The 22,299-nt window shown below is 33.1% G+C and overlaps 3 protein-coding genes across 3 annotated transcripts; all 3 read left to right on the top strand.

The window, feature by feature from the left end:
- The first annotated feature begins 1,188 nt into the window (after window positions 1-1,188).
- Window positions 1,189-5,182, top strand: LOC145616296 (uncharacterized). The gene is made up of 6 exons (XM_081670995.1): window positions 1,189-1,605; window positions 2,633-2,832; window positions 3,175-3,315; window positions 3,850-3,930; window positions 4,678-4,805; window positions 4,967-5,182. The coding sequence occupies exons 1-6, from the start codon at window positions 1,365-1,367 to the stop codon at window positions 5,010-5,012; spliced, it is 837 nt and encodes a 278-aa protein (XP_081527121.1). The 5' UTR covers window positions 1,189-1,364; the 3' UTR covers window positions 5,013-5,182.
- A 1,591-nt stretch (window positions 5,183-6,773) lies between these two features.
- Window positions 6,774-10,968, top strand: LOC145616768 (uncharacterized). The gene is made up of 6 exons (XM_081671496.1): window positions 6,774-7,005; window positions 7,302-7,501; window positions 8,258-8,419; window positions 8,667-8,747; window positions 10,644-10,771; window positions 10,914-10,968. Exons 1-6 carry the CDS (start codon window positions 6,774-6,776, stop codon window positions 10,966-10,968), a joined length of 858 nt encoding a protein of 285 aa, XP_081527622.1.
- Window positions 10,969-15,339: 4,371 nt separating this feature from the next.
- On the top strand, window positions 15,340-18,720 carry LOC145618335 (uncharacterized). Its single transcript, XM_081673112.1, has 2 exons — window positions 15,340-15,964; window positions 17,823-18,720. Exons 1-2 carry the CDS (start codon window positions 15,457-15,459, stop codon window positions 18,425-18,427), a joined length of 1,113 nt encoding a protein of 370 aa, XP_081529238.1. The 5' UTR covers window positions 15,340-15,456; the 3' UTR covers window positions 18,428-18,720.
- The last annotated feature ends 3,579 nt before the right edge of the window (window positions 18,721-22,299 follow it).

Genomic DNA, 22,299 nt, shown 5'->3' on the forward strand with positions numbered 1-22,299 from the left:
AGAAGCTCAAAATCCTTCATATAATATAATATTTACAAAAAATGAAAATATTTTGATAAAAAAACTTTTATTTTAGATTATTAATCAATAAATAAACATTATTTACGTACTCTAATCATCATATATATACTTCTCAAATGACAAAATTAAAGAGAATGAAGAGATATTATAGTATATACGGAGTTTTACTAAAGATGGATCAAATTTCAAGCTACCCGAGATCGGCTCGACTCGGTCAAACTTAGTCAAAGCTCGACTCGGTCAAAGCTCAGTCAAAACTCGACTCGATAAAGCTCGACTCGATATGTTAACGAGTCGAACTCGAACTCGACTCGCATCATAAGCACCCCTATTCAAGTGTGTGTATGGTCTGAGTAAAACTGAGAGGAAAAGGGTGAAACAAAAGCTATTTACTATGTACGAAGTATATGACAATATGACATACTTGTAATTGACATTGCTTAAAAAAACCAGTTTTACGCTAAAACATACAAGGTTCATTTGGGCTTTGTTGGCTGAACGCCCAAAAAAAAGTTTGGGCCAGTCATTACTGCTGAAAATTCAGGTCTGAAACCAATTAAAGTTAAAGGTGATCAATTCTGGATTGTTATTTTCCATTGCACTCACTTTGTAAGGAATTGAATCATTTAAAGGTTTATCAGTAATATGAATCCGATAATTTGAATCTGATTCAATGAAACTGAGGGAGTATTAGACTTTTCGTCCATGATGAACAAAGTACACATAATCCAAAAATTCGTAGATACTTCCTGTGTTTTTTTTAAAGTGTCCTACTTTTCTAAAACAACTGTTTTTTAAAGTATTTCATTATCAAATTTGAAAAATCTCCTTACAGTATATATTATTTACTTCTTATCTTTTTTGACCCATCTTCATTTTATAATAGTGGTCTCCGTTTAATTACCCTCTTTTACAGTTTTACTTTTCAAATTTTTTTATTTCTAACCATCTCCAATATTACTACTCCCTCTACGTAATACTAATAATCACAATACATTTCTTTAACATTCGTGTACACCCTAATAAATACGAGTAGATCACTTAAAAATAAACGGAGGGAGTAAATAATAATAGGAGACGGAAGGAATATCTTGTACGTCGCCATAGGTCCCATCGAAAATAAAAACCTATCAACTTGGGAATAACAAACATGTGTCCACTTCTAACATCCTACTCAAGCAGTCAGTACCCACCACAAGAAAGAAAAATCACACTACTAGCTTAAGCTTAAGCTTAAGCTCAAGTAGTGTTTCACTTAGTCAACCAAATTAACCAATTTTCCAAACTTTTGATAACTCTTTCTCTCCAAAAACACCATTGTATCGAAGTAGAATAGTAGTAGTATGGGGGATAAAAGAGCGGCGAGTCTAACACCGACGGCGGTGAAGCGAGTAGGAAGATGGGTTCGAAGCCGGTCGGTAAGAGAGCAAGTAACTATGGGCGTGGTTGCAGCAATTATGTTGCTGGTTTTGTTGAGAAGTTTTGTGAAACCCCAAAACAACTTGTTTGTTGTTACTCAAGTTGCTCATTCTGCTGGTCTCTTAGTTTTGATTTACAAGTTATCTATCACCAAAACTTGTTCAGGTGTTTCTTCTTTCCTTTTTTAATTCCACCAACTTTTAGTTATTTTTTTATTTTTATTTTTATTAATTATTTAATACTCGTACGAAATAATATGCTCATGTGAGATTTTGTTTGATTCGTGTCAAGGTAAATTTTTAATATATATTTTTTAAATTTTTTCTAGAAAATGTTTTGTAGATATTATCTACTCCAATTGATTAACTTTTTATTGTTATAACAAGGTATAATATGCTCTTTTTGGCTCAACTAATTTGAATTTGCTTTCATTAAATACACAATTTATATATGAGGGCTTTTGTATGATTGGATCAAACAAATAGAAATTATGTGGTAATTTATTCTAATTAAGAGTTGTGATACTACTATACTAGAATTTTAAAATTTTTTTTTTTTTTTTTGAATAATACTAGAATTTTAACTTCAGAGATGATTATGTTGGCTTTTAAGACTTATTTAAGTCTTGTGAGTCATTATTTAGGCTTATCATCTTTAACTGTTGAAAAGTAGAAATCTTACATCTTTATTTATTATGTTCATTATTGTTTGTGTAACAGTGTAAGTGCTCAAGTTCAACTCTAAAAGTAAGTTATAAACAATACAATTGGAAAAAATCAGGTGAAGATAATATAATTAATTTGGTTTTATAAACATAGTGCTTTTTTATGTTTTGACCATCAAAGTCAAATGTGACCTATAATTTAAGGACTACGCCACATAGAGGCATAGACGGAGTCTTGACCAAACCTCTAGTAGAAATTATCAAGATTTTACTAAAACTATTTGCAATCTGCATAATTGCATAAACTCTGAAGTTAGCAATGAATTACATGGACAATAAAAGAATGAAACCTCAAATTAACAAGCAAAGACACATAAATGTGGCAATCAAATGATCTTTGTTCATTCTAACAAATTGTGGGTCTTTAACTTGTACAATTAGTGTACTAATCATACAACTTTTTATAAACACAATCTTCTAATAATCTATGTATGCTTATGAATCATATGCATAATGATCATCTTACAGGTCTATCATTGAAGACTCAGGAACTAACAGCTATATTCTTAATCATGAGAATCATAGCTTATTTTGGCTTTTTACGCGATTTTCATGTTATACTTGACTCACTAACCCTTGGATGTACACTATGGGTGATCTACATGATACGGTATAAGTTGAAGAGCACCTACTTGCAAGAGCTTGATAACATGCCTTTGTATTATGTGGTAAGCCAATTTTCGATCTCTTGTTTAGGCCACTATATATAAATATACTTTTGTACTGTACACCCTGTTTTTTTTCTATACTCAGATTCAGATTTACAGTAAGTCTTTCAAAACATGTTGGAAAGTAATTGTTGTTGTATTTATAGACAATGTAGTACAATTACTCTACCAAAATGCACTTATGTTTAGTGAATAGCTACTTTTAGAGAGCTCTATTTATCTTGAGATCACTGAAACATTGATAATTTTGTTAAAAGTTTCTACAAGTATATATATTGCAAGCTTAAGTATAGAACATATATAGCAAGAAGGATAGTGACAGATTTTGGTTATTGCTTGCAGTTGGTGCCTTGCGCTATTGTTGCGTTAATCGGCCATCCTGGATGGCAAGCTCACGTTATCTCAAGATTCATGTTTGTATATCTTATCACAATTGAAGCTGTTTCGGTGCTCCCTCAGCTTCGTTTAATACAAAATGCTAAGGTTAGTAATACTTGTCCTAGATTTGATACTTTGTAAAATATGTTTCATAATCTCTCTGTCTCTTAAACAAGCTCATTTCATGTATTGGATGAAAAACTTAAAATTTCTTTTTGCGTTTCAGTACGAGTGTGAATTGGGAGTTGGAATGTTAATAATAGTGAGTTGAGTTGAATCATGTACTGATCATAATCGAGCTGTCCATTTCTACCAAGGCATGTTTGAGTATGTAGGTATACAAATTGGTCTCAAGTTGATAGTATTGAACTTAAAAGGTCAAAAGTATGATGAACTACTTGCAGTCACTCATACAGAACTTGGTCTCAAGCTGTGTCAATATTCAATTCTTGACACATAGCTACGAATGTTAATATGAGTTTGATAGTTGAATTTTCAATGTGATTAAGAGTAGTTTTATTTTATTTACAATTTGATCATATGAGATTATGAGTTTTGTCGGATCATTTTGCTTCTAGAGCATTATTAGCCGAATTCTCTAATTTCCTTATTAACATCTTCAAAAATGTTGTGTTGCAGATAGTTGAACCTTTTACTGCTCATTATGTCTTTGCTTTGGGTGTTGCAAGATTTCTCTCATGCGCAAATTGGATATTTATGGTCAGCACACACCATACATTTTACTGTTTAAGTGTTCTATTTCATTGCCTTCCTTTTTATGAGATTACTATGGCATGTATCTTGTTGTTCATGCACCCATCTATTCATACCAAAATAAGGAGTGCAAACACTGAAAACTATGATTGGTAGGATACATAAATAATGTGATGTCCTGATTGTTTTTTCCACTGGCGTGTATGCTACTAGTCTATCTAATTCAAATACTATCATGGATCCTGTCAAATCTACTATAATCTTCTGTGAATTAGCACACAGGCTCCCCTGCCCCAAGCCCAGCTCCGTAATGGGCAGGTATCCCGTTAGTGCATTGGGACAATGTTGATGATGTATAAATGCTAAGTTCTGAAACTTAAAGCAGGCTGCACACAGCTTGCTCCTTTGAGAAACCAACTTCATCCGAAGCATAACTAGGCCCTATATAGAGCCGGTCTTGGGACACTTTATTTTTCTATACCTGATCATTTGGAATGTTTCACATATTTCTCACCACGACGAAATGCACACACAAGTCATTGATCTAAGACAGAAAAGTACCACTTTCTGCTCTTCTGATCTGCCGAATCACTGTATTAACCCCTTTTTTTATTGAGAAAAATCACGGTATTGCATTGGTAACTTATTGATGAACGATTTCTAGTTTGCAGGGTTAGTATGCTCTATAATATGTCTTATTGAAAACTTGTCTATGGTTTTTTGACTGACTGTATACGATGCAACTACATACAGCTGATTGACAGCAAGGGAGAAATCCTGACACATATAGGACAGGGACATCTTTATATACTAGTGGCTCTTCTCTCGGAGGTTGTTCAAACTTTCATCTTGGCAGACTTTTGTTACTACTACGTCAAGAGGTATACGAACTTCTCAATAATGTTTTATATCTGTCCATTCGTCGTTGCAATACTGCCTCTAATTGCATCATCTGCATTGTCACGCTATTAGTTCAAATTGCACTTGTCATATCTGATCAATGGCTTTGCCTGATACTTCCACTTATTCTTGGAATTTACAGTGTAATGGAGGGGCAGCGTATGATGAGGCTACCTTCGCTAGTGTAAGATCAGGATATGCTGAGAGCTGCAGCAATAAATTTATGGAGACACATAAGTTTGTAAAACTCTTGCTTTCTGCCCCTTCCCCCAACCAACAAAATAAAGAGGTAAAGAAAGCATAAGACTGTATTTCCATATTCTCTGAATATATGTGACGCCAAGATATATTTGTTGTATGCTCTCAGTCTCAGCTCTGTCTGGTAGACTTAAAGATTTCGAACTTCCTCAAAATCGTCAACAAAGAAGTCATCATCCGATTTCTGTTAACTATACTAGCAAGATTATGTACTCTTCTATAGAAAATGTCTAAGGTATATATAACCTCCCCGATGATCTTAAGTATTGCATAAAAAACTAATACAAAAATCTACTGAAAGAGAAAAAAGACGCCATCTTCACTTCAAATTGAGATCTTTGGTTATAATTGCCATTAGATGTCCTAAAGTGGGTGAAGTCATCTATTTCCTTTGGTTGCCACTTTGCCTTTGTGGTGGTGAAAGCTTATTTCAATTGTGGTTGTGTATATTTGTTGCTTGGGTGGGTTTTAGGTCTGTCTAGGTCTGTCAATGGGAGTATGTACCTAATTAATTATGTAAGAAAAGGAAAGAACTACTCTTTTTAAGAGATTATTTTGATAATTAGATGAGGGACAGTTTCAACTCTTTATTAAATTAATGATAATTACATTTAAGCCATAAAAGGATGACAATTACTTGTCAAATTTCTATTGTTTATAGTACATGATAGACACATACATGAGAATATGACATAATAAAGTTATATGACCATTGACAATGCATTTTTTTATTTTTTAATGAGCATTATGATATTTTAGTCACTTGAAAGTCTTGAACTATCAAAAACAAACATATTGGTGTTACTTGAAAAAAGCACGTCAAACTTAACAAATTGCATTTTCATAACCCAGTTAAAACATTGACGTGTTACATGCTCAAAGTTGTGATTTTCTTTCATAAAATGCTTTCTATTTTTTGACTGCTCAAGTACTCCCTATGTACTTCAAACAAGTTCCTAACTCGAAGTATATCGCTTAAGCATAACGATTTAGGAAAGAATTGGTGGGATCTCTCTGTTGAGTAAATGTAAAAATGTATGATATACTTTATTTTATTGATTGTTCTTCGATGAGATGAGAAAAAATGGTGGATCTTTGTTGAACGAAAAATGTATAACAAGGGGAAGAAAGTATATACGTATTACATTATCAGATAGGCCTAGCTAACCTTGAACATTTCTAAGGCTTGGACGCTTGGTATGTAGGATGTACGGCTTGGATGCTTGGTATGTAGGATGTAACCTAACATTTCTAACCTGAACCAACTTTGATCCGAAATTGATGATCAATCAAAAGGCCAATAATAAATGATTACATCACACCAGAATATACTAATTGATATATTTACCAAAATGCCTTGCTGATTGGACATTTTTGTTATTATATTTACAAATTTGTCATTTGATAAACAAAATTTATTTAACAAATTGATTAACTGGAACTTACTCGCATCACACACTATTAAATAATTGTATCAAATAGAAGTAAACAATTACTCTAGTCCCTTTCTAAAATTTGGTCCACTTCCAAGTTCCAACTCACCCGGTCAGCCTAACCACACTATGTGTAATCAACTTCTCTTCATTACTCTATTAATCTAACCTCTCTTCCTTTGTCTTTTATCTTGTAATAGTCAACTAACTTAACTAATTTTCGACCTCCTTTCATATTTTCCGTTATACAACTGATATATGGGGGACAAGAAGGCAACTCCGACGCCGGTGAAGCGGCTAGGGAGATGGATTCGGAGTCGATCCGTAAGAGAGAAAGTAACCATGGGCGTGGTTGTAGCAATTATGTTGCTAATTTTGTTGAAAGTTTTTGTCAAAAAACGCACCCATTATTATGTTGCCACACAACTTGCTCATTCTGCTGGGATCTTAGTCTTAATTTACAAGCTCACTATCAACAAAACTTGTTCCGGTACTTCCTCTTCGTACCTTTTCGATTTTCATCATCATATAAGTACTTTCTCTGTTTTTTTTTTTAAACTCGCAATAAAATTAGTATAGTCCTATTCTTGAACATTCTTCATATATGTGGCATAACGCATGACTCATTGATCAATTAATTATACTTTCAAAGTTATTGACCACGTATGCTTTGTGACATATTTTTTTTCTTACAATCGTAAAAGTCAAAAACTCAAAATCTTGTAATTTAATAAACGAATTGATAGAATGAAGTACGCCTTATGAATTCTTATTGGTTTTTAACAGGTGTATCATTGAAGACTCAAGTGCTAACAGTGATATTCTTAATCATAAGAATTATAAGCCATTTTACACTAGTACGCAATATAAATATTGTACTTGATACTTTAACTCTTGGATCTACTATGTGGGTGATCTATATGATGCGTTATAAATTGAAGTTCACCTACATGCAAGGCCTTGACAACTTTAGTTTGTATTATGTGGTAAGTAAATACAACTTATACTACTCCGTAGTATTTAATTTGATCTTATTTCACATGCACAATTCTACATGGCTTTTTTTTTCTATCGATTATTGAAATTTATAATAATGCTTCTGTCTCAAAAACGTTCCACCAAAAAGATGATTGGATATAACAAATTATATGAGGCGAAAAGAGGAGTTACATAATACTTGGTTCTCTAATTATATACTCCGTATTATATTAATTGAATAAAGTTGACTTTTACGCTAATCGAAAAATATGTATTCGTGTAGTAAAAAAAATGTCATATGGCATAATTGGTTTAAGATTACAAAAAAAAGTTAAAAAAAAAAAAAGTTTTTCTACACAGTAACCTGTTTTTTTCACTTTTCTACGTTGTGCCCCAAACATATATGACTTTCTACACGGTAACCCAATATACTTTTTGTTTCCATACGGTAATCTTGCCGTTATTCTGCCGTTAAAAAATTCCGTTAGTGGGGCCCACTCTCCATTTATTAATATTATTTTATCGAATTGGTATTCCGTCAAAGGTTTCGGGGGCTATTTTGGTCCTTAAGGGTCCAAATTGAGCTCAGATTTGGCAAAAAAATAACGTAAATGTCTCGTTATATGCAATGTTTATCTAGGGCGGGATAAACTTGAATTTTCTCGGGCAAAAAGGCTAGGTCTAGAGTTGAAATTAACGTTCTTTATCTATTTGGTTACAATTAATAACATGCATCAGTTATATGCAATGTTTGGTGATGACAGTTGGTGCCTTGTGCTGTTGTTGCGGTGATAGGCCATCCTGGATGGCAGATCAACTTTTTCAGGGAGCAATTTCAATTTGTAAGGAGACTCTTCTATGTGTATGGCTTGGCAATTGAAGCCGTTTCTGTGCTCCCTCAGCTTCATTTGATACAAAATGCCAAGGTTTGTACAATTATATGTTATGCTAATTTTGATATGCATCACTTCATGATAGCTAACTCATACAAGTATTACTAGAAAGTATAACTTCATTTGTTAAATGGTCATGTAAACAAGCTCATCAATTCGAACTGATTGTTATTTTAGTTTTTGCTAGTTTCCTTATTGGCTATATATATATCATCATTAATGTAGATGATCAATAAGACATTTTCCCCTTATGTCTTTTAATTTAAATTTTGTGTTGCAGATGGTTGAACCTTTTACTGGCCATTATGTCTTTGCTTTGGGTGTGGCAAGATTCTTCTCGTTCGCTAATTGGATAATTATGGTTAGTTTGCTATCTATCAATAATCCATCATCTTATTAACTACTTCCTCCGTCCCCTTTTGACAGTCCCTTATGGGCAAATTTTAGTCCCAAAATGTTCACCTCATTTGCTTTTTCCAACAACTATTAATATTAATTTTTTTATCAAAATTCCTTCCAATTTGCAACAATACTTGTGCAAATTTAAATTTCCTATGTAAATTTTGTTTTCCCATGTACTTTTATTATTTTCTCTCTCTATTTTTTTGCATACCCAATGACAATTTACTTTTTCAATGAACTTCTATTTTTATTTGTGTTTATTAATTCCCGTGAATAATGCCCATAAGGGACTATCAAAAGGGGACGAATGGAGTATTTGTATTTTGCTCCATTAATAACGATATGTTATTTCTTCATTATTCTCTAACCCACCTTTTCAATTTTCATGAGTGTGTATATCATTTCCAACTGAATATATATGTCCGACGACCTATTAGTCATTTGTTGATGAATTGAATGGTTTAATTTGTTCTTTGTGTACGAGAATGAAATGAATTTCTATAAGGCTTTACTTAACTACTCCCTCATCCGATGATATTTTCACGTGTATTAGGATGCATGTCTAGAACCATTGTACGTTTGTATGTGTTACATTACCTGTAAAAGATTCAGATCTTGATCGATTCAAACTCTGTATAAAGCCATGTTGAAGTAACAAAAATTTGTATATTGAGAGGGTTAGGAATCATAGGTTACAATATATAGTGATAATTAATTCCAAACAAAGGAAAATCAGTGCCTTTTGGTGCAGCAGGCCACATGGTGTGGCCTGCTGCCAAGTCAGCAAAAATAATGGGAGTTACTGGTATTGTCAGGGTTACTTGTATTTTTCAGGTGTTACTTGTATTTTTTTTTTTTTTTCAGTAGTTACTTGTATGATTATTTATTTAGGGGTTACTTATATATTTTTTTTTTTCAAGAGTTACTTGTATGAATTACTTATTCAGGGGTTACTTGTATCATTCAGGGGTTACTTGTTTTATTTTTTTCAAGAGTTACTGATTACTTGTATTTTTTAGGGGTGACTTGTTTTTTTTTAAGGGGTTACCTGTATGAATTACTTATTCAGGGGTTATTTGTATGATTAATTATTTAAGGGTTACTTATATGAGTTACATTACTAGCTTATATAAGTGTTACTTGTATGCATGGATTACTTGTATGAGTTACTTATTCAAGGTTACTTGTATGAGTTACTTGTTCAAGGGTTGCTTGTACGTATGCCCTATACCAAACCAGTAACACCCTAGAAGTAACCCCGACCAAAATTAGTAACACCTTACAAGTAACCCCTGACTAAAACCAGTAACATCGTACAAGTAACTCTTGAAAAAAAAAATTGTATTCTGGGTTACTTGTTTCTGGAGTTACTTTTAGGTGTTACTTGTAGAATGTTACTTGTATTCTGGGGTTACTTGTATGGAACACTTGAATGGGTTGAGTAACCGCCCCAGACCAAAATCTCGTACCAAACCAATAACACCCTACAAGTAACCCCTGACCAAAACTAGTAACATCAATACAAGTAACCCCATAATACAAGTAATACCTACAAGTAACCTCTGACCAAAATCAGTAACACCCATACAAGTAACCCCGGAATACAGATAACACCTACAAGTAACCCCTGACAAAACCAGTAACACCCATACAAGTAACCACAGAAACAAGTAACACCTATAGTAACACCATACAAGTAACCCCTGCCGCACCATGTGGCCAGCCGCATACAAAAATTTGTGAAGGAAAATATACATTATGAGTATCCGATCCGTTTGTTGTATCGAAAATTGTCTATTATTCCTTTAGTTTCCTTGTACTAAGTTGTACAAGTATATGATGTGATTACCTGCAGCTTATTGACACCAAGGGATCACTCCTAACACAAATAGGGAGGGGACGTCTTTATTTACTAGTGGCTCCTCTTGCTGAGCTAGTTCAAACTTTCATCTTGGCAGACTTTTGTTACTACTACGTTAAGAGGTACGTCAACACATTGCTAAAATTCATAATATAATATCCGTAAGTTAAATTAATTTAATTTCATCGATCATTCTTTACTTTGAACAAAATATATAGAGTAAATTCTAAAACTTAACAATGAATTTTACACTTTAATTTACAGTGTGATGGAGGGACGACGCTTGATGAGGCTACCTTCACTTGTCTCAGTTGTGTGAAATTTGGATATGATGATGAGAATTGTATAATCCATTTATGTAAAGTACACCTAACATATCATAAGCTGCATGAATTGTGCTTTTCCTATATGGTGAACACGCTGAACACCATGCTAAGATTGTTCGCCGCAAGCACGCCTGCACATTATAATTGGTGTGCTACCAAAAAAAAAAAAAGGAAAAAAAGGAAAAAAAAAACTTCCATAAGCTTCCCTTAATCCCTTTATTATGGTCTCAATATTGTTTCGTATACTCAATGCTCGTATGTTTTTCATGAAGTACAGAGTGAACGCATAAGGTATAAAAGTTATTATAAAAAAATTGAGATATGAAATTTTGAAGAGCATAACTTTCATCTTTAAATTAGATGACATATTTTGACTTTTAACATCATATATATATAAATTTTGTTTTGAATAATATTTATAATTAATAAATATTTTAAAAAATAAAATAGTCACATGTGATCTTATTAGATTCATTTCACTATGTACATAATGAAAAATTAATTTTTACCCGAGTAGTATTTTTATATAATATCATAAATTTATATAATGAAAAATTAATGTACTAATGTTTTTTTTTTTTTTTTAACAAGAGGAAGGTAATGTACTAATGTTACGGAGTAATTAAGACAGATGGGATCATTCATCAACTTGGCAAGTTGGCATAGTATCAACTTGTCCATTGACTCAATTGGTCATGTCACTATTATGGAGTATTCCATTGTACTTTAGAATGAATAGACAATAAGGGGGATTTTTTTTTTTGGACAGTCCACGAAAAATATCTATGGTGGTTTGTTAATACGAAGCATGAACTTTTTGGCACCCATTGCACTAAATAAGGAGGAGCCCTACTTTATTGCCTTAATATCAACTGGCAAAATTATGCTCCACTTTTCTTTTCCAGCCGTTTTTTTAAAAATTTACTTTATTTTTTCATTTGAAAAGCTTTTATAAAAAATAAATAAATTAAAAATATAATAAAATTAAAAAGAAAAACTTTTATAATATTTAATTCATTTCTCTTAACTAATGAGAGTATGGGATCCAATTTTATTACTTTTAGATTTCCTCTCCTCCAATTTATCTTTTATCAATTTCTCCTAAAACTCCACACATGAAGTAATAGAGCAAATATTTAAACAAAAACGAAGAGAATAACTTTTTTTAAAAAAAAATACTACTCGTAATGAGAGTACATATTCCGTATAATATACGGAGCAAGTAGTATGTTGACCTTCACAGCTCATTAGTCTTCAGAAGCTGGGACCCACTTACCGTAGCACGCTCATCTGTTACCCGTACAGTTCATTGAACGTAAAACATATACGCAACACGTGTCGAACATGCATCACCCCTTCACAGCTTTATCATTCCCCTACCAAAATCCCCAATTTACCCCTCTAAAACACACCATCCTACGTGTACCCGCCAAAAAGTTAGAATTTTTATCAATTTCATTAATTATTCACCCAAACGCATCTCGCCACGTGTCGCCTGTTCCGTCGAAGGGTCATACATCATCGTCAAACTCCCTTGCACTCTTCTCTGCTACTTTGAGCTGTCATTCGTCGTCCACGTGTCACATGTCAGGTGGATTTCGATTGGTACATTGGGACCCACTGAAATGGACACGTGTCGACGTGGAGTACTATGCAGCGGGAAAATTTTAATCACGTGCTAACTTTAATTAAGAAAAATCCTACCAGATGTGTTGGACCCACAGTTTGTTGACACGTGGAAGATGCTGATTGATGTTTGCCAGACGCTCTTTACTTCTGTCTATTGGTGCTTGATTAAGTTGAGGAGTGAGCATGGAAGAAAGAAATTCATCTCATTTATGGAAATAAATTTTGTTGGTTTTATGGTTTTTTCTAATGTGAATGAGATGTTGATTAGTGCACTACAAGCTAAGTAATCTACGTTTTCAAGTTTCCTACAAGATAAGTATACTGCATTTTCTTTCGTGATTCAACAAAATAAACGTTCTCCTAAGAAATTAGGTTATTCATCATGATTTAATATAAGATTACCGTATAATGGAGTAGTTCTTCAAAGGTTTCATAGTTCTAAAGATCTGCATTCGTCTTTAATGTGAATTGATGAAACTGCATTAAATGTGATTAGGTCATGACTTACACGATTAAAGCCCCATTCTTTAGAGCTGCTTTGCTCTGCTGAAATCTGCTCTGTTCTGCTTCAATCTACTCTGCTTAAAAATAGTACTTAAAAATAGCTGCTTCAATCTGCTCTGCTCTGTTGAAATCTGCTTTGCTCTGCCCAGAAGCTCAAAAGAACAGGGCTTAAGTTCTCATTCATCAGTACATCAGCTTATAAGTATTACGTATATAATTATGGAGTAATTTTGTAGGTCATAGCTCATTAGCTCTTACAAGATTAAGTTGTCGTTCATCACCAACATCAACCACGGATTATCCTATAATAAAGTATATTTTGAGGTTTATTTCATGATTCTAATGATCTATACCACAATGTTAATGTAAACCGTGTTAATTAAATTAAAGTGAATTTGTGGTTAGGTCAAGTAGCTTAGGATGATTAGCTAGGGACTCGTAACTAACTGCATATTATTAAGAAGTATGCAAGTTAAATAATGCTAAAGGCTCAACTCGACTCCAATTATAGATAATAAGCGCGCAATAAATAACTAATTTCCAAGCAAGGTTGTAACTATAATTTTTAAGTTAGAAGATCACTTGCTAGCTGCTAGCTAATTTCCATTATATAACTGATAATCGGACATATAATAAATTAATTATTAAAATTTGAGTATATTTTATCTATATGCAAAACTTTAAATAATGATATCTGATGTATGATATGGACTATTTCTTTTGTCTAATATTACGGATTTCGACTTGTTAGTTGTTAACCATGCATTTTGGGACGTATTGAAATTATGATTTCCTACCTACTTTGGCACATGTATATATCCATATCACACAATGTGCAATGGGTTCCATTCTTTCTCTCAATCACTAATTTTATTTATTTCGACGACTACATGAAAGGAAATTTGTTTATTAGAATTAAATGATATGATGATATTATATCTAAATTAATTAACTAGAACAAATTTAAACTGTAAAATAGTATATATTTTTTTCTAAAATTTTAAATAAGTTATTAAGAATAGCTATTTATTCATCACTATTTAAGTTATCAAGAGAATATAAAACGACAAAAACGTATCATACTATCATTCATTTGCATGCATGGGAAACCTTATAGTAAACGCTATATACCCATCTCAATTCAAACTTTATATGATTTTCACTCTAAATTAATGCATTGATGAAGAAATAAACTCACCACAATGTAGATATTTGAAAGTAAGAGCAAAACTAAGACAATAATATAATAAATGAAAATAAAAAAATGAAAATAACCAAAATTTAATTTAACCTAAGAAATCGGAAAATTTGCTTTAATATAGGCAAAAAAGAGTTAGATAAAGTGGTGAACGTTAGTCAATCTTATTCTCATTTTATCAAAGGCTTTCATTTTTTTTATTATTTCATTTTTTTTTTTCCAATTTCCTATGATTTCTCATATATACTTCTTATGTTGTTTCAAACATTGTTTTTGATGTTTTAAAGTTTTTATTCCCCTTATTAACACACTTCTCATTATTTCACGCTTGCATCAATTCATATATTACGCTTGCCGCATTATAGTATTTCAAACACTATTTTTTTTTTTTTTTTATTATCAATAAGTAACATTGTGAAAATATAAATTGAAAACATGAAGTGATGATAAATAACTATAAAAAACCGAAGAAAATAGTTTGCAAATTATTTCATGCACCTATAAAACTACCAAGAAACGGAATTATACTTAATGTCACGTGAGGACAATTTTGGACTTCTTATGTTGCTCCTGATTTCAACGCATGCACGACATGCACCCCTCAGCTCACTTAATCCAAAATATCATTATATATACACCGTAAAACTCTCGTCCAAAAATACATCATAAATAAAACGAATTTACACCCTCTAATTATATTTTCATAAAAAGGTGTTCAAAACTTCAAATTCTTCTCCATCAAACTATTTCAAAAAAAAAAAATAAAAAAAAAAAATTGAAATATTGGAAAAGTAGAAAGACAATTAACCACCATTGAAGTTTAGAAGCTATAACAACAACAAGAATACACAATTAACACATTGTCTCTCTCTTCAAACCCGCCTCCCAAACACTTCTTACGTGTTAACAGCCATCTCTCACCTCCTCTCTCATCCCACCACGTGTCATCCTCACCCTAAAATTTATTTTTTTTAAAAAAAAGTCACATTATTTTTAAACCCCTTCTTCTTGAATTCTACCCCCTTTAAAACAACCCAAAAACAAAAACGCTTTCCTCCTTCCTTCCCTCCCTCCATTGTTACATATGCTTTTTAGAGAGAGAAACTCTTCATCTTTTTTTAGAGAGAGAAACCTTCCTTAACCTTCATCAATGGCGGACGAAAACCCACAATCCGACGAACCCCCCACCTCCACAAAAACAACAACAACCGCCATTGATGAAGATGACTTAGAGCTTAGCCTCTCTCTCCGCCCTCTCAATTGCTCCTCTTCTTCTCCACCTTTATCTAAGAATGTTCTGGAACCTTCTTCCTTTGTTTCCGCCTCCAACGGTCAGATCCTCTCGAAGCGTGACGCGCAAGCTCTCCGCCGCCATGAAGCAAAGCTAAAGCGTGACTTGAAACGTAAATCCTCCGCTAAAAACGACGTCGTTGCTGGTAATCATCAACAGGAGGATTTTCTCGATGAACGTCGTCGGAAACTTCTGAATTTAGGGTTTCCGGGAACTACGCCGCCGTGGTTAGGGTGGAATGCTGGTATTTATCAAGGGCAAAACGGTAATTTCACCTCTCAGAATGACGGTGCCGGCGCCGATGGTTCTATTTCTAGCGGTAGTTCCTCTGGAATTTCTGATAATTACCAGTGTATTTCTGGTACAGGTAATTTCTTCTGAATTTTTAATTTATTTTGAATTAATTGATTAATTAATTTGGTTATTTAATCAGGTTTTTGGTTTAATGATTTAGAATAGAATTGATTTTTAATCAATTGCAAGTTGAATGGATTTTATTCTGTAATTTCGTTTTCAAGGAAGATCTGTCTTTTTAATTTGATTTTAATGTTGTTACAAGTTGCTAATATTATAAATTTGATAATAATACTAGAATAAAAAAGCCACATGAGGTTAGTAATCAAATGTTGTTTTATCAAATAAAAAATGATCCAATTGGTGGAGAAAGATAATATTTTTAATAATCATAGGATTAAGAAAGGGTAATCCCGATATTATAGTTAATTATATATATTAAAGAATGTGTAATTGGGGTTGTTTTTAAATGAATTAGAAGGGTATGAATGACATTGTTGTGGAATTATGCTTTAGGTTGATATGATATGACACTGAGTCACACTGATTGCAATTTGCAAGTTGTATTAATTTCTTAATTTGGGGTGCAAAGTCATTAATCAAGTTGTAATTCTTAAATTGTGCCAAAGAACACCTAGTTGTACACATTGCTTTAATTTATAATTATGGACGGTGACGGTGTTGGTGTTCCTAATCAATGACTATTAGGTAATGAATAATGATATTAATCATCCGATTTTGATGGATTAATAAAAGAAACTTAGGAGTACTAAGAGTAATATATTAGTTCGAGAATGTTCATACGGAGTCACAAAGGGCAATGATATGGATTAGTTTTTGGTTTTGGATTGATTTGGTAGATGATAACATAAGATTGGATTTGTGTGATTATGATTAATGTGCAGATTATAAATATTAATGTATGCAATCAAGGGGAATGCATTGCTGAATTGGGGTTAGATTTCCATGAGTTAATAAAAGAAACATTTGAATACTACGAGTAATGATGCAAATTATTCTTCGATTTTAATTGTTTTCCTCTAATAGAGTTGGCTTTGTAGATTGAGTTGGAAGATGATAACTTAAGATTTGATTTGTGATTATGATCAATTCTTAGATTATAAATACTACTCCCCTTAATTGCATACATTCTTAGATTATGTATGCAATATAGCGGAATGCAGTGCAAATTTGGAGTTGAATTTTAATCTTTTGTCGTGACATCATGAGTGACGGCTTCTAGTAATCAAGTATTACCTGATTGTTTATCTCAGTATTCAAGTTGTTCGACCATGGAGATAAGATTAAATATTACACATGATTACATATTTTTTGGAAGATTTAATATTGTTAATCAGCATTGGGTTGGTCTGTGATAATCTGCACAGTCCAATCATGTTGACAAGGATGTTGATTTTCTGTTTAACCTGGATAATATTGTAATCAACTCGTTTGGAGTCTGTTTAATCACATAAGTTGGCGAAGGTACAAATTAAACTCTCAGAAAATGGGTAGATAGTAGAGTTTGCAGTGTTTATATTCTTTAGAGTTTAGACTTAAATATAAGAATGTCGATTGTTAACCTTAATCCTCGACGATTTCACATTGGAAGAATTGACACAATCAGAGTTTAAGAAGAGGATACAATGACTACATAGTTGATAACTATAAGAGTTTCAAGTTTCAACTCATAGAAACATTTCCTAATAAATTCTTATACCAAATATCCCTGTAAACACAGAATGTTTTGTGTTCTTCTCATCTCCATATTGTGGTTCTTCGCCCCATAAAATTAGTTTTCTAGCTCTCTAGATTTTGGCAAAAAAATGATTGTCGATTTGTGATGTTTATCCAAAGCTTGTGATGAACTCTATTTACATATTTGGGATCTATTTGAGCTGACCTTTTGCTGTTAATTCTCCTATGTTCAGGTGGAAATAGCAGTGATGCTGGCAGTCATTCAAGTCATCCTCACTCGCCATTGGCCCCAACAAATGCTCCGGCAACTAGTACTACTGCACAACCTTGTTCATCACAACTAGAACTTCAAATTAACTGTTCTAATCCACCCCTCTCAAAACCCCCATTGTGTAACTCATACTCTAACAAGATTGAACTCGTCACGGGTTCTAGACAAGTCTCCAAGTCACCAGAAATACTGAATATAACTTGTCAACAAAATGAAGCGCGACCTAACATTGACGATAGATTGTCAGATGATCATAACAAAACTCTTCGAACCACAATCCCCAAAGAAGCCAAAGGTGAAATTGGGAAGCCTCCAAAGCCCGTTGGGCTAATAGACCAGCAGAAACTTTTGTTTTCTCAAATGCCTTGTGTTTCCACCACCGGAAATGGACCCAACGGAAAGACATTAACCGGGTTTTTGTATAAATATTCAAAAGCTGAGGTGAGCATTATATGTGTTTGTCATGGAGCATCATTCTCCCCAGCTGGTTTCGTGGAGCATGCTGGAGGTGTCAATGTAGAATACCCTCTCAAGCATATTAGAGTGGTTCCTTTTGCCCTTGGTTGAGACCTTGATCTAACCTTATGAGCTGTTGAGTATTGCTAAATTGGAGGAAGATCGAGATCGTAAGACTCTTTCTGGCTTCTGTTAGTTTTTCTTAAGTAGTACAGGCAAACTTTCTTTTTGTAGCAGTACAGGGTATAGATAGGAAATTCTCAAATTCTTTGTTCTGAATGTTGAACTTTTTTTTTCTTTTTTTTTTTTTATCTAACTAAATTAGTAACATTGGATGTTAATTATAATTTTATACTTTTGTATAAGGTTTATTATGAATTCAATTAATCTTTCCTAGTTAGCCAGTTTGAAGCTTAAGATTCTTAAATCTTCCTTGCACACTTTGATAAAATGGGATTTAATACTACAAAAAAACATATCGAATGTGACATGTTACAATTGTATACTTAAGAGAACCTATAGGTGAATTCGAGAACCTATAGGTGATCAAGGTGAATGCAAGCACAAATTCGAGTATAAAGGTCACATGAAGAACATGGATCTATTCTTAGTATTACATGGAGTATGAGCTCGAGCAAGACTTGACTCACATGGTAAGCGTCTTATCCTAAAGGTATTTGGAGTTGGAGGTGGGGTTCTCAGTTCTCTCACTTCAACCCCTATTTACAAGTGTGTAGCTCGCAAACATCGGACCAATAGATCCGTAAGAGTTGAAATGTGGTCAATATCTTTCTCATTAAAAAAACATTATGCATGCACATATTTGCCACCGCCCATGGATTTATTTGTACAAATTACAACGTTAACTTCCCAATAAAGCTTTGCCGTGTACAAGTTCAAGCAATGCACGCAAAAGAAAGAAGGGAAAAAGGCATCTGCTTCAGGAACACTGAACACATCTAAAAAGCATATAAACTGCTATATTTAGAAGAGCATTATGATGTCTTTTTAATTGCCACATGGTGTTTTTATTTGGTAGTTCCGTCCTCATAATGTTATTTGTTTTATTCTTCCCTCCTTAATTCCCGTGTAAATTTCCAAAGAGGAATGTAATTTAGGGACGGAGGGAGTATATATCTATCCAAAATTAAACTTTTTTCTCATTACATGAAAGGTTATGATGTTATGTGAGACATTTATTTCCCTTCAAAAAAAAAAAAAAAAAAAAAAGGAGACATTTATTTTTAGGCCGAAGTAATAATTATCTACGATGAAAATCAAAGATCTTTTACACCCGCCCGAATATCCTTTTTAGTTCCTTATATAGGTGCATGTTATAGGCAGCCGATGAAGAACATGTATGTGTTCTCAAGTCTCAGCTAACTTGGGTTTTGTTTACGTGAACAAGTTTATTTCTACTACGGAGTACTTTCTATGTAAATTTAATCATTATCTTTTATTTAAAATTGCTGATTTTGTGTTTTCATTCCTTAAGTCATGTGTGATTTCATTCCTTAAGTCATGTGTGATTTCATTCCTATTATGTGTGAATATATGAATTGATAGGATGAACAAATTTCCTAATTTATTATGAATTTATTCGCTATCTTTGATAAGGTTTGTTTTAGTAATCAATGCATGCATATAACACAGACTTAACTAGGTGCTATAATACAAATTATAAGTTACAAATCGAGGTGGGAGAATGGAACATGCGACTGTATACATTCTCTCATTCTTAGATCAAGACTTAAGGAGTATTATTTTAAAGAAAAGGTTATTGAATAACGGTATCTATATAATAAATAATTTTGTTTGCGGCCCGTGCGGCAAGGGTTACCCGAGTTTTTCGGTCAGGGGTTACTCAAGCTACTCGATTAAGGATTACTTGAATTACTCCTAACGTCTGAGTAACCCCTCAAGTAACCCCTGACTGAACCCTCAAGTAACCCCTAACCGAACTCTGTAAGTAACCCCTGACCGAACTCCTTAAATAACCCATGACCAAGTAATTCGAGTAACCCCTAACCGATAACTCGAGTAACCCTTAATCAAGTAACTTGAGTAACCCATGATCGAGTAATTCTTGACCGAGTGAACCCCACGAGATCCCTGTCCGATCCCCTCAAGTAACCACTGACCGAGTAACTTAAGTAACCCTGAAGAGAAAAAAAAAAAAAAAAACCTCGACGGGTAACCCCTGACAAAAAAACTCGGGTAACCCATAACAAAAAAAGTCGGATAACCCCTGTCGCATGGTGTGACCTACTACATCAAATAGTTGCTGCACCTGTTTTGTTTTTTTTTTTTTTTTTTTTTTTTTTTCTCGTTGGGCGGGCATCCTAATTTTGGCTTGGTCCAAAAATGGTCTGAAAAAGTGGATTTTGGGCACAATTCTTTGGCCTGATAAGCCCGTTGAAAACTTTGACCTAAAATGGGCCAATTTTACTTGACAAGGCCCAACCTGGCACAGGCCAACACATGATCAGGTCTTGAATAAACTCAAAGAAGATGCACCTTTCGAATTTGATTTGATATGCAACTTAATAATACTCACTAAGTCAATAGTCACTAGAATCTCAGTGATTGTATAATTGTGGAGTTGAAGAAAAATAATTAAACCAAAGAAGTAAAGGGCGAGAACTAAGAAACAAGAGAGAAAAGAGGAGTGAATTAGACCGTATTATCTTTGCAATAAATTTGGAAAATTAATCAACATCATACTTCCTTGAGTTCCTTCCCTTTGTCTCTAACTAATTTGATGATATTCTACACCCAAATGAGTACGAGCGACCATTATTAACAAAGAGTCAAAAACACATAAATGTTATTGAATAGGCGATTAGGCAGGCAGTATATGGACAAAGTTCACTGGAGATTTATTTATACATCGGGTGTACATAGAGGTAGTTTACTGAAGGAAAAGTAGGTGGTGTGTGGATGGAAAATCCTTGAGTGAACCTAACTTTAGGTGCACTTGAGTGTAGTTAAAAATTTGTTGTACTTGGACAAAAACAATGTAAGTAAAAAAAAACCCATGTGGTAGATATTACTAGGGTTGTTCACCGATTTAAAATTTGATTAGAATGACTAAAGATCAAAAATTTAAAATTGAAGACCCGAGGGTAGGAATGTTTTTGCTCGGATTGAATCTGGACGGGAATGTTTTGGACTATTATTTCAATTTCTGTAAGAAGTGTTTTTATAATGTTAAAAGAATTCGGTATGACCAATTTTTGAACACCCCTATGTATTCAAGAGTACTCCCTTCACATGTTGGCTTTTATACAATTATATTTTAGCTAAAATAAGCATATCAGAAAAATAATTTCAATTCATCATTAAATAAAGCAAAGACAACAAAACCTAGGTACTACCTCTGTTACAAGTTGTGTGCAACGATATGACATAAAGTAGAGAGGAAAAATGTCTAATCGTTGCACATAACCTGTAACGAAGGTACTCCCTCCGTTCCCTAATGTTTTTTACGTTTGGAATTATGCGCGGTAATTAAGAAATTGTGTAAAGTTGAGGTATATTGGAATATTTCAATGATTGAAAGTACAAATTTATTGAAAAATACAATGTTGAGCATGTGGGGTGGAGAAATTAGAGGAGAGAGGAGAGAGAAAGTAATAATAAGTGTTGAAAAACTATTAAAATAGTACAAAAAGTACAATAGCACATGGAAAAGTAAGGACTTTTGAGTAAAAAAATTGTAAAACAAGGGTAATTTAGTCCAAAATTTATGATCAAAATAGGAAAGATACTAAATGTAAAGAATAAAATGGAACACCCTAAATGGAAACGTAAAAAACATTTAGGAACGGAGGGAGTAGTATATAAAATTATAAATAACAAAAACAAAAACAAAAACAAAAACAAAAACAAAAAAAAAAATGAATTTATTTCATTTTTTTTTTTTTGAAAGAATTAAATTCATTAATAGTACTCCAACCCACCTTTTTAAAAAAAATTTCCGA

The sequence above is a fragment of the Chenopodium album genome, chromosome 26 (assembly GCF_948465745.1).
Source record: "Chenopodium album chromosome 26, dcCheAlbu1.1, whole genome shotgun sequence".
Taxonomy (NCBI): Eukaryota; Viridiplantae; Streptophyta; class Magnoliopsida; order Caryophyllales; family Amaranthaceae; genus Chenopodium; species Chenopodium album.